General features: G+C 36.0%; 2 protein-coding genes across 2 annotated transcripts; both read right to left on the bottom strand.

The window, feature by feature from the left end:
* Positions 1-348: 348 nt before the first annotated feature.
* Positions 349-1236, bottom strand: LOC130471363 (uncharacterized). Its single transcript, XM_056841430.1, has 2 exons — positions 1053-1236; positions 349-958 (listed from the first exon to the last, which is right to left on the bottom strand). The coding sequence occupies exon 2, from the start codon at positions 933-935 to the stop codon at positions 621-623; it is 315 nt and encodes a 104-aa protein (XP_056697408.1). The 5' UTR covers positions 936-958; positions 1053-1236; the 3' UTR covers positions 349-620.
* A 7985-nt stretch (positions 1237-9221) lies between these two features.
* LOC110799861 (mannose/glucose-specific lectin-like) lies at positions 9222-10872 on the bottom strand. Its single transcript, XM_022005128.2, has 4 exons — positions 10715-10872; positions 10411-10611; positions 9964-10227; positions 9222-9527 (listed from the first exon to the last, which is right to left on the bottom strand). Exons 1-4 carry the CDS (start codon positions 10733-10735, stop codon positions 9510-9512), a joined length of 504 nt encoding a protein of 167 aa, XP_021860820.1. The 5' UTR covers positions 10736-10872; the 3' UTR covers positions 9222-9509.
* Positions 10873-18029: the final 7157 nt, after the last annotated feature.

The raw sequence follows: 18029 nt of genomic DNA, 5'->3' as shown, positions 1-18029 counted from the left end.
TTATTAATTTTGTTTACTACTATTACTTAATTATGAATATAATCCTGTATGTATTACCTAATATTTTTTTATTATTAGCATTTTCGGTTATTTTATAATGTAAATGTACCAAAATTACAATTCATTGTCCACTATATTAACACATATTACTTTATATTGATTGATACTGGTTGTTGGACCGTGCGCGCAAGGGATAAAAACAAATGTCATAAAAGCCCTACGGAGAAAGCCGGTGGCAAATGACACGGGAAATTTCCGAGAATACTGAAGCTAACGGCTAATGGATGTAAGTTGGCCAAGTACTATAGTTGATGATGCATAAATGGTTAATAACAATGAACCAGTTGGTGAAGGGACATAAAAAACTATCCTGTAAAAATATTATGCAAAATACATGTACTTAAATAAAATCATTTGCCTTAATATCCCTAGGACAATTCCTTCTCCAACAGCTAGCTAATCATTGGAAGAACAGTACATATCATGCACAAATTGACTTCCAATGTCATATTTCACATGGAACCCTAACAGAATATCGACCATGATCAATAAACACAAAGACAGGAAAAAAAGCAGAGAAAGATTGAAGACATTTACATAATTTGACCTGAAAAGCAGTACTATAACCTAGTTTGGTTAGATATTTTGATCTCTCTCGAATCATTAATCTTTTCAGCAACCCCGTCAACCTCTGCTGTTGGATCTTCATGTCTACCATTCGCATTTTCAGCAACCCCATCAACCCCGGTTGTTGGAACTTCACGCGTACCATGTGAACCTGATGTACTCTGAAGAGTCTGAACACCAACAGAGGGATTCTCGTTAACAATTTTTACAACTGCATTCTCTGAAACTTGTTTGCAAGCATCAACTTTCTGTTCATTCTTGGCAACAGTCTTATTAGTTTCACATCGAGAACTGCCAACATCAGCCATTTGTTTGCCAACACCCACAACATCTGCATCAGAAGTTGTTGCCTGACACTTATCAAGTTGTGTTTTTGGCAAGGGAAGAGAATAGTAGTAGTAGTTGTTTAGCAAAAACAATAGTACAAGTGACAGAATTAATGTTGTGCGATTAATGTTGGGCTGTCAGTTTCTCCGAAATTGACACAATTGGCCTCTCCAAGTATACCAGCTTCTCTGAACGGGGATGCACCAGTTTGTGCAATGAAAAAACAATGTTATGGTGTTTCAGAATGGCCAAGAGAAAAGCAGGAACTAACAAAGTTAGAAAATATACCAGTTCGCTTGACATAACATATAGATATTGCTTCTTTGAAAGATCCTGAGACTTTGAAAACCCCTCAAAGTATGCTGCATAATTACAAATTTAATCAAACAACACAAATACTACCGATCATTCATCAAGTAGTACTACAAAAAGGAAACAATCAATTAAATCAATGGCAACCTAATGCACAGAGTAAATGAATATTAATCTTGTTTCCCCACACAAGCCCACATGAATTACAAGAGTCCTGACAGTTAACTGATTCCACAGTGAGTGATTTACTTCATATTGACAGTTAACTGATTCTTGTAATCACAGTTAACTGATCCAATAATTCAGCATGATCTACATTTCCACGAACGCATGTTTTTTATTGTCACATGCAAGCAGAAATTTCCCTAATGAATATCATTGCCACCCCACCTTGAATCAGAAACTCAAACACTTTTCTGCCTTATCTAGATTAGATCAAACAAAATAAGAATAGAAAATAACAGTCAAACAAGAGACTTACATGGCTTGGAGGGATATGCTTTCCGCTTAATAGATCAAGCAAAAAGGTTCCAAAACTATATATCAAGCTCTCTGGGTTCACCCTACCTATCAAAAGTAGCAAGTACAAAGCCATCACATGTACAGACAGCAAGTTAATCATTCATGATAATCAATCAAATACAAAGCAGGTATTTAAACAAAAAACTGATGCACATAAGGCTATACTTGATTAAACACATTTTGATCTTTAAAATTGTGATTAGTCCGTGATATTTTTATTTTCTGATAACAATTATTTCCCAAAGAAAAGGGAAGATGGAACTCGTGAAAAGATTCGATTGCAAGGGGAGGGGGGGTGAATGAACACTATATGGAAGTCTGGTGAAACCCCTTACTCTGGAAAAATAGATTCTCATATCAAGAATGGCAGAAGCATCACTCTCTGGTGAAACCCTTACTCTGGAACTACATCAGTAGAAGCACCTGTTGTTGATCGGCAGAATAGTCAGTTCTTCCACTCAATCCGTTTGGGTTAATTTTCTATTCGATTTCTCCAATTTCCCACAACCCGTTTGTCTAACCTACCAAAAATAGGGTGGGATCTCGATCGCCATAAACCAACAATACCCTATTCTAACTGATTACCAAATATGCAGGATGTTGAAATTCTAAATATCTCTGCAAATTAGCGAGAACTTCTTCAGCCATGGACTCCAAACAAAATCATGAAGCCCCAACACCATTACCCTTTCATCTTCTCTTAAACACCAAAGCCAAATTGAATTATAATTCGTAAATCAAAGTTCCAGCAGAATCATGCAAGATAAGAAACCAAATCATAATTCAACACCCTGAATTAAGCATCTAATATCACTTAAATATTATCTTCAATAACAAACAAATTAAATGTAACCCAATTAAAATAACTCACCCAAGATAAAGGGTCTCTTCAACATATTTTGCATCATATCAGTGGGAAGCTAACAGCCTAACTGCCTAGACCCACCCCCGAAAATTAACAATACCTCCACTCACAGTTTAACAAAATACTCTATACAGCTAAAACTGAATCTAAAACCTACAAAACCAGATTTTTCCTAAACGTTGAAGCATCCAATGACAGTATCAACAGAAGCCTTCATGCAGTGCAATTATTTAAGGTTGGCAACTCTAAGAATCAAAGTATTAACTTCCTGATAGAAGGGTGTTTCAAATTCAAGCAAAAAGTGTACTGCCGTGTATATTGGTAATTCATGAAGTGAATCCCTTAAAGTAACAACCTCCAGTTACTGCCTCAACATAATATGCCATTCACCTTAAATCAAATAAGTACATAAACATTTTGTTGATTAACCCCTTTCCACTATTATACTAAACCATAAAATAACAAGACTTCAAGAATAGTACCTTCAAATACACATGGATAAAGAAGATGAATAGATTAACAATCTCACTTCATAGATGTTAGGCTTGACACTTTCTGTTTTTACATGCAATTATCACACTTCCCTTCAAACAAGGATATATCTTAAAAATGACATGTTGTAGTTTAAAAAATCAAGTGAAACCAAATGCTAACCTTGCTAGAGTTCTCCACTTCTGAACTTTTGTGTGTGTGTGTGCGTGTGTGTGGGGGGGGGGGGGGTCTAAAAAGGACTCACTTTAGTCCGGGTGAATTGAGTAACTTACATAATGACAAAAGAATACCAGTAGACACATATTAAATAGCTACTCTTTTATTTCACCAAATAAGACAACAAAAAACAAAAAAAATACCTCTAAATTTTGCTCTTCTACCATTTTATCAAATATTGAAATGATCCAATCCTCAAATTTGCAGTAGTTCCCATTGGGAACCAACAAATTAGCAATTCGGTTCAATCCTTTTGAACATAATTGAGCTCCAGGTAGAGAAATCACCTTTAAATGTAGGTGCAAGACATTTAATAAGATCCCAATAGGCAATACCCTGGACCATGGAAGAAAAATATCAGAATCATAGCAACCAATTTTCCAGCAGATCTTGTAGGAAAGTACAACAAGCACAACAAACATCACCAACTTCACTATGCAGTCCAAACGTAAGTGTATTGAGCAAATAAAATAGTTCAGACCACCGCATACTAATTGATTAGTAAAACTAAAATCAATTAAAAATGAGGTACTTTTCTTTGATTATGAATAACATCTCTGACCCCACTACTACTGTTCTCTGTGACTTTTATTAACTTTTCTTATTGAATTTCATTTAATTTTTTAGTTGAGTCAAGCTACAGATTCATCATTTGAATACATGCCTTAAATTAGTGTAATATTATATATTAAAGTAATTGAGAAAAGGGAGATGCGGAAACAGAATAATGATTGCAGATTAGCAGGTAATGGGTTTGTATCACGTAGATTAAGAGAAATAAAGCAACAATAGGTAAAGAAAGAGGAAGAGGGTACCTTGGAGAAAATCATATAATAAGATCCATAACTGGAATCAGTCTAAGAAAGTGTGGCAGTCCCAGAGAAGTCACATGAAGAAGCAGACATATGATTCTTTTGGTAGAAACTGTTGAAGGCCGTATGAGGCATGACCTTGTAGAGTGTTTGGGAGGTAACACAACCCCGATTGTTCAATGGGCACACAATCAGCAGCACCGCACAGGCGTAGTCTAGGGTTGACTGTAACACATAATCTGTTGCGACACAGCCACACATGAGACACACATCTAACACACATGAAAATCATATAATAAAAATACAGCTCAAGTGCATACTAAAACCCTAATCTGGGGATTTCTTAGATGCAAAATATATTAATTATCACAAATTCCTAATTCATTTTTGAGTAAAGAAGTAAAAGAACCCTAGAAATTATAATCCTCGATAAGAAGAAAAACATACCTAAATTTCACCATTCCTTGAATTTTTTTCACTTGTTACCATCTTCAACTCGCATAGATCTCCATAATTTGAATTCGAGAAGGAAACTCCGACATTGAATTGAGGATTTCGGCAAACTCGGCAGCCAAAAGCTGAAGGGAAAAAAATGCAATCTTTAATACAAGAATTTACATAGTTGTGGGAAGCTTGTCATCAATGAAGTCAAAGAAGTTGTTTTACATATCAAGAGTTATATTAAGAAGTCGTAACTCATTAAGAAGTCGCATATTACAGACATTCATTGATTTACATAATTTCATATAACTCATTGGTCTACAACAAAAGTGCATCTTTATCCAAAGGGAATCATTTACATGCAAATAAGACTTTGATCGAAAAGTACACAACCCCAATTAGCACTTAATTACCAATTACTATTGGTCCAAATCATCATTATTACTTAAATATGAATATAAATTGCAAAAAGATGACTTCAATCCAATATGGTACTAATACCCGCAAGCATATATCGATCAAAATTCGAACAAATTAATTCATAGAAAAAGTAAAAAGGGGGAACCTAGAGAGGTGCAAGTACATGAGAAACTTGGAACGAAGTATTTATCAGGCTGATAGACTTGAGCCCACTGGAGATAAGATTTGCGGCAGAAAAAGAAGACCAAATTCATGTGATATTGATCTTACCGAAACAGAGATGATCGAAGGACATTGAAAAGGAGAAAGAAAAGTTAAGGGGGCGGGGGAGTGAGCTAGGTTTCTAATGGAAGGGGAAGGAAAACATCAGGGAAAGAAGGTAGGGTTTGAAGGAACGGGGGAGAAAATCTCAGAAAGCAAAGGAGAGGATGGGGAACGTGGCACCTGATTGGGGCAAGGGCGGATCGTAAAACAAAGAAGAAGTAAGGGTATTATAGTAATCTAACTGTTATAGGAATAGTAAATGAAGTTGAAGCCTTTATAAGTGTTGAGATTAGACAAAACTAAGTCCAATTGATTCATCAAATATTTATTAAAAAAATGAAAGGAAATATCACAAATTTCATTGGCATTGCTACGGAAACATTTCATATCTGAAAGTAAGCATTTTAAACAAAGATCAATTGAGACATTATGAAAATGTACGACTCGCTCAGCTATAACTTGACCACTTTATTAACTATTCCCATTCCGTATTATCACTTTATAAGTCACTCAAAATATGTAAGTAAATGACTAATAACTATAGTAGTATCTAATAATCTATAAGCAACTCATTGATGAAATAGAAAGCGGGTAACTGTAGATATTAGCATACTGAAAGGTAAAAGATTGCCGAGGGTTCTGCCAGCATTGATCACGCAATCGTTGAAACGGATGCGCTTGAAGATCATTGGGTTGATGGGGAAGGCAGAGCTGAACCACCCACAGTGGAGATGAATCTGAGAGATAGCACAACCAGATGCACACACATTCACAATCTCAACAGAGTAAATGGGTATACCTGAGGGCAAGGGTGCACCAGGTGCTTGGTTAATGACCAGATCGACCTCAGAGCATCTTTTGGTATCATCCCGAATCCAGGTTTGCTTGTCAATGCTCTTTGGCGCTGCACATAAATAGAAACAAAACACAGAAAAGAGATTGTGTATTGATTTGATGAATACTGCTCATCAAAATATAAGCATTAAACAACACCAATTTAAGCAAACAATAGAACAAACTTGATGTTAACTGAAAGCATTCGGAGACAAAATTAACTTTTTTTAATGTGATACGAGGGAATCGGGAAAGGGACTGGGACCAACAATACAGCATATAGACACAACATCACAACCATTTCAATTCAAATCATTAAAATACACAATTGCAGGGGAAATTGAAGAAGAATAACAAAACAAATTCTGAAAATATTCATTTTTGCCCATTTTCAAAAGTAATAATTGAAGACCCAGAACAATAAATCCTGTTGTATACACAAGACAAGTATGTTGCACCTGCTGAGGACGATTCCCGGAAATCTGCAGCTGCTGCAGTAGCAGCTGAGCTTACTGCTTCTACTGCTTCAGCTGAGATGCTGAGTCACGTCTATACTCCAACTCTCGTATCTACTAAAGCTACTATAGTAAACAAAATCTCGTACGAAAAGCTTCAAATGCCAGCAATTCAAATCACTCCAGCTCCCCGAATCACATTTCTAACAGATACCAAAACATCTTCACTTCTATCCCAAAGAACGCACAAAACTGTACAAATAAAGAGAATTATGAAATTCAGTCTCTCGTCACTTTCAACCATCAATTTCGAATATTACTTGCTAGTAACATTCAGTATGATCTCAAAACACACCTAATACAAGATCAAACAGTGAACCCCAGTCTCCTACAAACAAAATCACAGAACAATTACCCCCCAACTTTAGCTCAAATCTAGCAGTAGCAAATAATCAGCAATCACTACTAACATAAATCAGAAATCTTAAAGCAAAACAACATCACAACAATCCAACATAATCTGCTCAATTATCAGAAATTTCAAAGTTAAATGATCCAACATAACTTGCAAACTTTCCACTTTGTCAATAACAGTTACACATTTTCGTCATCATAATAACACCAATCCAAAATAAGTCCCCAAATTGTATCAAACCCTTTTTATCAAAATCAAGGAGAGTACCAAAGAAAGGCTTACAATTTTTGAATTTTAAAACCCTAATCAAACAAAATTAGGCCGTATCCCATGGCATTAGGTTTAGAAAGAGAGACAATAATACCTTGATCCTCCTGAGTGAGGACAACCTGACATCTCAACCTGGCATTCTCGTTAAGTTGTTAATATCATGGTTGCAATGACTCCTATGCAGTACATACTGCTCGTCATACGTAGTCTCAGGAAGCTCCAGGAGCCATTCTTGAGCAATGCAGGGGTACTTATAAGTTATAATACTTGAACTTGAATATACAATTCCCAACTGATTGTCAACATTAGGAATCGGGCACTAACTTCCTGATTCAGTAATCCCTAGCATTGTTACCTGAATGAGTACTTAATATCAAAACTCCAGAAAATTTTCCATAAATTCAAAGCTTAAATTACGCCATTAAAACTTAGAAATATTTGACAGAATTATTAGCAAAATTATAGAAATTAGGTTTTTGATTTTATTTGAAGTATCATCCTGTTTTCTTGATTCAAACTCGTCAAAACTAACAATTAAGTAAAATAAAAATTAAGTTAACAACCAAAATACCACAAATCGACTAACTATCAAACACTAAAAACTGACCTAAAACAGAAAAATGAAGAAAAAAACTACCAAATTGAGCCAATTGTGCTGAATTAGCATGTCAAATTAAACCAAATAACGATAACAAGATCAACGACAGTATAATCCGATAATGCTTAAACAAACAAAAAATCAATTAATTCGAGCTGAATCAGAGCAATTAACGGACCAAGTTCAGGGAGCAACCCAGAAGAAAAACAAAAAAAATGAAGAAGCAAGTGACTGAGACACTGACCCATTATGACCATTTGCAGCACGGTAAGCTCCAACAATCACCCAGCAGTCGCTTCTGAAAATGTGGCAGGTGAGCCCAAGCTATGAGAGAGAAAGATACGAGAGGAAAGAGAAATTGAAGGTACGATGGAGATAATCCTGGCGGGGAAGGGGCGGATCGGTTGAGATTGGAGAGACGAGAATAGGGCGGCGGAGAAATTGGGTTGAATGGGTTCCCAGCACAACAATCAGGGGAGAGGAGGAAGAAAGAAAGAAAGGAGAAAGAGGAATAAGAGACCCGTGGAAGCGAAGAAGGCCAAGGACGGTTGTAGCTTGTGATGAGATCAGGGACGTGGCAATATCTGAAGGGGATGAGGCCAGTGACGTGGCAAAATCTGGAGGGGCATCTTTCGTAAAATGAAGAAGAATAAAGGGTAATATGGGCAATCCACTGTTACATGAATAGTATTTCATGTTCAAGCCTTTATATGTGTTAGGATTATAAATAAAGTTGACGATAATTTTAATTACACCGGCTAATCATCCGATCCACATGATTCATCCGCGGACCGCAGATGCATGATGGATGAGTCGGATGTGGATGGAGGGTAAATTGAGTGACTGATGGGTTGGATGATGGATGAAAAGTTGACGGATGAGGCGGATGAATCTCCATCGGCCCGATCCACCTCCGATCCATTGCCACCCTTACTTCAGATTACACCTCTATTTAATTCATATATTTTAAAAAAATCACAAGTCCTCACTAATTAAAACTTTAAAAGACAGCTGAACAACCATTATACAACCGCCCGTTCTATATATGAACGGGCTCAAAAGCTAGTTACTCCCTCTGTCCCTTAATACTTGCATCGTTTTGACTTTTTGCACTATTCACATAATTCACTTTGACCCTATTTTATTTATAGTATATGAAAATAAATGTTAGTATATAATATATTGTTGGCTTCATCTCAATATATATTTTCAAAATATTAATATTTTATAAGTTTTTATAATATATAGTTAAAGATATTGGTGGTCAAAGTTGTGCATTGGCAAGCGTGTCCAGTCAAAACGTTGCGAGTATTAAGGGACGGAGGGAGTACGTATTAAGAAACACAAGTAGTTAATTATATAATATCAATATGACAAACATAAATAACAATACATCATCATCTGCTTAAGTTTAATGATCATACAAATCATACTTAAGAGGCTGCTAAAACTGCGGCTTATTGGTACAAAATACACTTTGCTTGTAATAAAGATAGATAGATAGATAGATAGATAGATAGATATATAGATAACGCAATATCAATTAAGGTACACCGATCATGAACACATGTAGATGATCAGCTCCTATTTTGCTAGGCACTTAATGTGACCAGCTCCAAACTCGATCCATTGACCAAATTTAATACGGTGAGAATCCCTGAAATAATATGAAATCAGTTGGTTAGTAACTTGGTTTAATACCGACCCCTTTTGTTTCTTAAATTATTTTTTGGTTTAATACCGACCCCTTTTGTTTCTTAAATTATTTTTTAGATTTGGAGTATGCACCGAGTTATTATTTGGATAATTATAACTATATATGCCTTTTTGTAAAAATAATCATAAGTAACTTTAACTTTAACTAAAATACTAATTTATTTTATTTTATTATCATTTATTGTATTTGATTTATAAATATAACATCACATAATGTAGTGGATAAGTCATTAACGTTCAAAAGGTTCGAATCTTGTATAAATCTATATGTATCACTCGTATTTGTCATGCACAAAAATTTCTTGCAAAACGGATTAATCAAAGCAAAGTAAATCGCTTGAATCTGGAAATCTCAACAATATACTCGTATTAAGTACCTGTTTCTTCACGAAAATGCCAATGGAATCCAAAAACTTTCCTTGCCTTCCGAAAAAGCCAACAATAGGATCGCATGTTGCAAGTGGAGTTGAGAAACTACAAACATTCTGGCAGTTCTTAGCTAATCCATATGGTCCATATCCAACTGGACATAAATTGGTGTGAACCCTCAACGAGGTAATACGGCGTTCATAACCGCTGCCTTTGTGCTCTCCATGGGTTCCGCTTATTTGTGTGATAAACTCGTTTTGCTTCAACACAATCTACGTTCAAAATGATTCATACCAAGTACTATAAGTTAAGATTGGAAATAGAATTAAAAAATAATCATTTCGGTAAATAAAATTGTAGAAGTAGCTAGTTTGGTAAAAGATTCTCATAATTAAACAAACTTTTAATACTCTGACGAACATTAAGGAACAAAAGGAGTAGACAGGTATTCTTACCCTGGACATTTTTCCACCACAGCCACCAACAGTCTTAGTGGTGTTACACCCACTTCCATCCATTATGACGAATCCAATTCCATCAACAATGTTAGCATGCCTAATTATCACTTCCCTGATGCTGTCACATTCATCAAGCATCACGCTCCAGTTTGTTGCACATTGAGAACCATACGGTCCGTACTTCTCAACGATTTGGTTCTATAAAGTTATAATTAAACAAGAACGAATTATTGAAATAATAAATCAAATGACACGACCGATAACAAGGATAACACATAGACTAAATAAGCAATTTTCATACCATTGCCATTTCTTGTGCCATTTTGTTGGATATATAAAAATATATGAAACTTGAAATTGATTAATTGCGTTACAATGGTTATGATATATCTATCAAAGAGGGTATATATATACATATATACTACATATCGTCGATAATGGAGTTGGTATCTTCTAACTTAGAGATAAGAAGTTCGATTCTATATTTTTCCTTTTTCCGAAAAAAGATAGTTTCTGAGTATGGGCTACAATTAATATTAATTTATTTTTCAGGCATTAGCCTTAAATCATGCGTAATATGAGGTGTCATAACTTGCTAGAACTATTCTGTTTATGTTCTGTTCAACTTATTTTGACTTATTTCAATTAAAATAAGTTCAATAATTATTTTTTTATATGGCAAATGTAAAGTATATTAATCAGCAAAAGAGCTCACCAAAACGAACCCTTTAGGAAGGACCCTAAATGAGAGCTTGGGGAAACTCCTATAATACCAAAACGCACTTTAGTTTATCAGTACATTCCCTATCTTTCGTACTTATCTTCTTTCCTAACATGTCTACATTTCTGTTTTTAACAAGAAATTTAATCGCATTTACAGTATTATCTACACATTCAGATAAGTTAAGTTAAGTTCAAAACAAGTTTTTTCAGATATTTCCACACACAAATAAATTTATTCAAACAAAATAAATTTTTTTCCGATAAGTTCAGATAAGTTGAGATAATAAAAGTTCAGACAAAATAAGTCAAATAGAATGGAGTTTAAGAAAAAAAAAACTTCACATTATATGTCCGTTTAAGTTGTCACGCATTGGAAAAGAAGAATGTGAATATTTAATACATAACATCTATACTAATATATTAAAAGGCGTTTGTGAAAACGTATATGTGTCACGTAGACTCCCTCCCTATTACGCCATGTCTTTTTTTTTGCTAGGCAAGCAAGATCGAATAATATTAAGTTCAAAACAGATTTACAACCTAAACTAACTCAAGGATGAAACAAACCAACTAGGTTGGACCATTCCATCAAAGAGCTAGAAACAGAAAGCTATCTTACAGAGTAGCAAACCACAAGCTATCTCTCCTAGATACATGTTTAGGTAAAACAACCAAAATTCGATCTCTAACATTTTGCTTAACTCTAGCTACCATATTCTGAACAGTTGGAAATGAAGCATTCCAAAAACAACCATTCCTACTTGACCAAACAACATACACTGTAGCAGCTAGCATTGCAAAGCTAACCTGCCTTCTAAACTTTGACATTCTGCCATGAGCAATACACCTCATGAGCTGCTTCAGATTACCAGTGGAATAAGTAATCCCTAACCAAGCTTTGAGAGCACTAATGCATCTGCTGCTATAGGGACAAGCAAAGAACAGATGCTTATGATCTTTATCAGCTTGTCCACAAATCAGGCAACTTGCAGTATTACTAACACCAATTCTTGCCAATTTTGCAGTGGTTTGAAGCCTGTCCTGCACTGCCAACCAACATATGAATCTATGCTTAGGGATATTCAGCCTATTCCACACCATATTATCCCACTGAATCACAGGTTTTGGACCAATAATTTTCTCATAAACTGTTTTCACAGAATAATGAGGCATAGCAGCTAACTCAGTTTGAGTATAGACTAGTTTCAACCTCTCTTTTATGGCACAAATCTTCTTCCAATACCAGCTAGCAGAAGCTACAGGTTTATACTCCCACCAATCCCCATCCTTAATGTACACAGCATGAACCCATTTGATCCAAACATTATCCTGCTTGGAAGCAATGGCCCAAACATATTTTCCAATGCTTGCAATATTCCATCTGAGAACATCTCTAAATCCAAGTCCACCTTGCTTCTTATCACAACATGAACTTTCCCAAGAAATGTTACTGTTTTTCTGACTATAAGCTTGCCCACTCCAGAGAAATGCTCTACAAACTTTAGTAACTTCCTGCAGTACTTTCTTGGGTAAAATAAATACCTGAGCCCAGTACATATGAATACTCATCAACACAGAATTAATGAGCTGCATTCTTGCTGTGTAGGAAAGATTCCTTGAACTCCAGACTTTAATCCTAGCAACCATCTTATCCACTAAGACATCACATTGAGCAGCAGAAATTCTTTTAGCACAGATGGGAACACCTAAGTACTTAAAAGGAAGCTGACTCCTAGTAAAACCAGAAACATTGACAATTCTGTTGATTTCATTCTCAGCCATACCACAGCAGTAGATAGCTGACTTCTGCTTGTTGGCTAACAAACCAGAAGAGTTGGAGAACAGCTTAAAGGCTTGAAGCAGAAGATACACAGAGGGGAACTCACCTTTACTACACAGGATTAGATCATCAGCAAAACATAGATGAGTGAGCTTAAGTTCTTTGCATCTAGGATGAAGCTGGAATTGAGACAACTCACTCATTTTGTAGAGAATTCTGGACAGGTACTCCATGCAGATCACAAACAGAAGGGGAGACATGGGATCACCTTGTCTTAAACCCCTTTTTGACTTGAAAAAGCCATGCATTGTGCCATTAAGCATTAGAGAGAACTTAGGGGTGGTCACACACTCCATTACAAGAGCCACAAAAGCTACAGGAAAACCCAGCTGTACCAACATTTCTTGCAGGAAATCCCAATCAACTGTGTCATATGCTTTTTGAAGATCAATCTTCATCATACAACTTGGTTTAGCACTCTTCCTACCATACTGTTTTACCAAATCCTGAACCACCATGATATTATGCACTATGTATCTGCCATGCACAAACCCCCCTTGATTCTCAATGATCAAATCTGGTAATACTTGCCTCAATCTGCTACAGATCACCTTAGTAATGCATTTATACAGAGTATTGCAACAGGATATAGGTCTGAATTCACTCACATTCTTTGGACATTTAGTCTTAGGAATGAGAGTAATGACTGTATGATTTAACTCCTTAAGCAACCTGCCTTGTTGGAGGACATCCAGCACAGCACTGACAACATCATCACCAACAATGCTCCAAGCATCTTTATAGAAGTAGGATCCATACCCATCAGGCCCTGGTGCTTTCCTACCAGGAATAGAGAACAAAGCTTTCTTCACCTCATCAGCTGTATAAGGAGCATTTAGAATATTTCTATGAGCATCTGTAATCAATGGACCAGCTTGGACAATATGACTAAGAACAGGTCTTCTATCAGTGTGAGTAGTTCCCAACAAAGTTGTGTAATAATCCAAGAAAGCTTGAGAGATATCAGCAGGGTTATCTCTCCAAATCCCATCCATGCCATGAATGCTGTAAACTTGGTTATGATTATTCCTAGCTTTGATACTCTGATGGAAGAGGGAGGTATTTTCATCACCATCCCTAATCCATGAAACCTTTGCCTTCTGTTTCAAAAACTCTAAATAGGCTTGATGCTTATTTTTGTAATTCTGCACTGCATTGAGTTCTGCATCAGCAAGACTCTGATCAGCAGGATCAAGATGCATTGATGTCTGAGCTGCAATCATGTCATGGTATGCTTGAAGATCAGCAGCTTGAACATCAGAGAATCCCTTTCTATTCAACTCTTTGAGAACCAACTTCACCTTCTTCAGTTTGTGAATAACACCAAACATCTTGCTCCCTTGAACTGTACCACTCCATTGTGCTTGGATAAGAGTCAGAAAATGAGGAGCAGATTTCCACATTGTAAAATACTTAAAAGGCTTTTTCCCCCCTGTATCCCTAGGATAGACAGTCAACAATCCAGGGGAATGATCAAAACAACCCTCATTCATAAAACACACTTCAGCTGAGCTATAAACACCTAACCACTTAGGATTAGCCATTATTCTATCAATTTTAGAAAAAACTCTAGCTGCACCATGCTGCTTATTGTTCCAAGTGTAGAAATTACCCACACTCTTAATATCTTCCATACTACAGAAATGCATACAATCACACATATCCACTATTTCAGTATTCCTAACAGGGGAGCCAACTCTCTCATAAGTACTCATAACACAATTGAAATCTCCACACAAGATCCAGGCATCATGTGTGTTTAAAGCTTTCAAATCTCTCCACAACACTTCTCTATTAGAGCTATCATTGAAAGCATAAATGAAAGTACAGAAAAAACTAGGCATACCACTCACTGGTTGAATGAAGCAATGCATAAACTGACTAGAAGCTGCTTGGATACTCACAGAAAAGCTTCCTGGATTCCAAGCCAAAATAATTCTGCCACCATTATGATAACTTGCATTACTAGAGAAACACCAATTTGGGAAAACTCTTTGGTAAAGCTTCCCTAAGTTAGGAAGCTTAACCTTATGCTCTAGGAGACCAACTAACCCCACATGATATTTATGAAGAAAATGCTTCACAGTATCCTGTTTCTGAGCTAGGTTGATACCCCTAACATTCCAAGATAATATCCTATCCATAAGATTTGGAAGAGTTCCCTCTTCCTGTGCTACCCTCCTCAATGTCATCTTCCCTATCCAACTCAGCAGTACTGCAAGCACTGTGACCACCATCATCATTCAGCATTTGGAAAGAATTAACAACTGGTGTTGGAACCAAATTGGTAGGTCTAACCCTGATTGGCCTGAGAGTTCTCTGAAACCCCTCCTGATCCACCTCTGGTGCCACCACTTCTGTGTGATTCTGAACTTGTTGTTTTTTCTGCACCCATATTCTCTTAGTTTTCCCCTTCCTACACTCAATGGTTGAATGTCCAACTAGTTTGCAATTATCACAAACAGTTGGTCTCCACTCATAGGTGATAGGTACCTGAACCAGCTCACTATGCTCATTCATAAATGAAACTTGATCAGGAAGCTTTTGTGTGATTGGCATATCAACCAACACCCTAGCATACTGAAGTTTATCCCTACTCACAGTGGCTGCATCCCTCTTAATTGGTTTGCCTAACTGACTCACAATCTTGAAAAGAGATTTTTCACCCCAATATTTAAAATTCAGAATCAACTGAATCCAGATGGGGACAGATTTGATCTCTTCCTTCTCCATATCCATATCAACACTCCAGGGTTTCACTATCATAGGTTTGCTGTCAAAGAAAAAATGGCCAGAAGTGACTTTGTCTCTCATGTCCATAGTCAGAAATCTCACTAAGTAGATCCCCTTTTTCACCAACACCACCTTATCAACATTAAAGTTCTTCCAGATTCTCCTAATAAACCCTTCAATAACATGTATTGGGGGATTAGCACCAATAATATAGCAGATTATGGAAGAATTCCAAAAATCCACCTCATCCTGTATATCATTAAAATCAATCTGTACAGGGCTAGAAACAGGATGCATTTCAATTGGATCAGGTGGCCTAAATTCATCATCAACACTATCAGCATGTTCAGTCATTACTTCATCAAATTGTTGCAATATTGGAATGGAAATCGTACCAATGTCAACATTAGATGGAGTATTATTCACCTTGTTAGCTGATCTGTGAACAGATTGCATCCACTCATTGAAGGAATGCATGAGTTCAGAACGAGCTTGCAAGTGTTTCAATCCAGATTTGGGGGTGAGAATTTCATTTTCAATCGTCAAATCCAGTGCTTCGACTCCTAAAACCTCCTCAATCGATCGAGTCCTAAGAGCCTGAGAATCAGATGAAGGTCCTCTTGGTTTCTGCTTTGCATTACCATGCTTACTACCTTGCATTTTGCCCCCAGACTTCCTTGCCATGGCAGCAGTGCACAATGGAGATCATGCACCGAAGGGAAACTTGGGGGAGAAGGCAAGGTTTTCTCTCGCTTCTATCTAGAGTTTCTCTCTCTTTTTTTAACTCTTACGCCATGTCACCACTAATAAGCATCATGATATGTTATTGACAACCAAAAAAGCATGTAGCAAAGATCGAACATCAAACCTCATGGATTAAAAGTTTCACTTCCTACCATCTCAACTAGATACAATGTGTGTCATATTTTCACATATAAATGTAAATTACAATCTTTTAAAATTGGGCACATTTTTCGAAAACGTAAACCCGACTAAAAGTAAAAACCGGAGCAACGCCCGGGCCACACACTAGTATTAGATTATAGCTCGGGAACAATTAAGAAATAAACCTCATATGTCTGTTTTAATCGGTTTTAGCTAGAATTTTGTTGGACTAATATACGACTAGACTCTCCTCTAATGATCAATTTTGACTTGGTGACTATTGTTCCTTTCGAATTTTAATAGACATTCTATCATATTGTTATTCACTTCCTCCACTGCGTGAAGAGTAGGCAGAATAAGATTCTAATAAAGCGTGTGCACTCAAAATTATTAAAATTCGAATGATAGAAACTAATAATGGATGAAAGGACAAATTATAGAGAATATATTATTTGACTCTAAAACATGATATTTTTATTAACATGATCAAGCATATATTACTACAAGAATTTGTATATTTAATGACAATCTAATTACGACGGGTCAAAAATTCCGTCGTAAAAGGCTTTTGCGACGGGGCTAACAATCAAACAAAAACGGAACAACCGCCGGAAATATCTTTTACGACGGGTTTATGACGGGTTAACGGCGGAATTTTTCATTAACGACGACCTCCTTTTATGACAGGTTCGCGACAGGAAATCCCGTCATTATTCAACGGTTATTGGCCTTTAGCGACGGGATATATTTCCCGTCGTTAATAGGACAATTTCTTGGAGTATAGTAGTAACACATTAGTAATTGACTCCTACTACTTCTCTAATAAGGTACTGCTAATGTCCTACCTATATCACACTTCTAGGTGTATTGATATACTTCCTCTGTTCTTTTTAAATTGAGACAATTTGATTTTTGACACTTCATATAATTTATTTTGACTTTCAATTGTGATTTATACTTTCTCTGTTTCAAAATAGTTGCACCACTTTATTTTTTGCATTATTCACATAATCTACTTTGTTCATTTTTGATGATTTATACTTTACGAAAAACATATTCATGTGAGATCTTGTTAGATTCGTCTTAATGTATTTTTGCGAAAATCAATTTTTATAATTTATACTTATTGTTAATTAAATATATGAACTGTTCAATATATGAATTGGCAAGCGTGAAAAACAAAGTGTTGCAACTAAAAAGAATCAGAGGATGTACTTAAGAAAAAAAATATAGTCACGTGGGGTCTTGTTATAATAGTTTCATTGTGTAAATTTATAAAATCAACTTTTAATAACTTTTACCCATTGATAATTACAAATATTAATAATTGAAATAATGTATCAACAAACGTGATAAAATTGTGTCAACTAAAAAAGAACGGAGGAAGTACTTAGTTGCCTAATAATCTATCTTAACATTGCCTCAAAGTGGAGCA

Source organism: Spinacia oleracea, chromosome 4 (genome assembly GCF_020520425.1).
Source record: "Spinacia oleracea cultivar Varoflay chromosome 4, BTI_SOV_V1, whole genome shotgun sequence".
In the NCBI taxonomy this organism is placed as follows: Eukaryota; Viridiplantae; Streptophyta; class Magnoliopsida; order Caryophyllales; family Amaranthaceae; genus Spinacia; species Spinacia oleracea.
The sequence above is the reverse complement of the archived record's forward strand: the minus strand, read 5'-3'. Positions and strand labels throughout refer to the sequence as shown.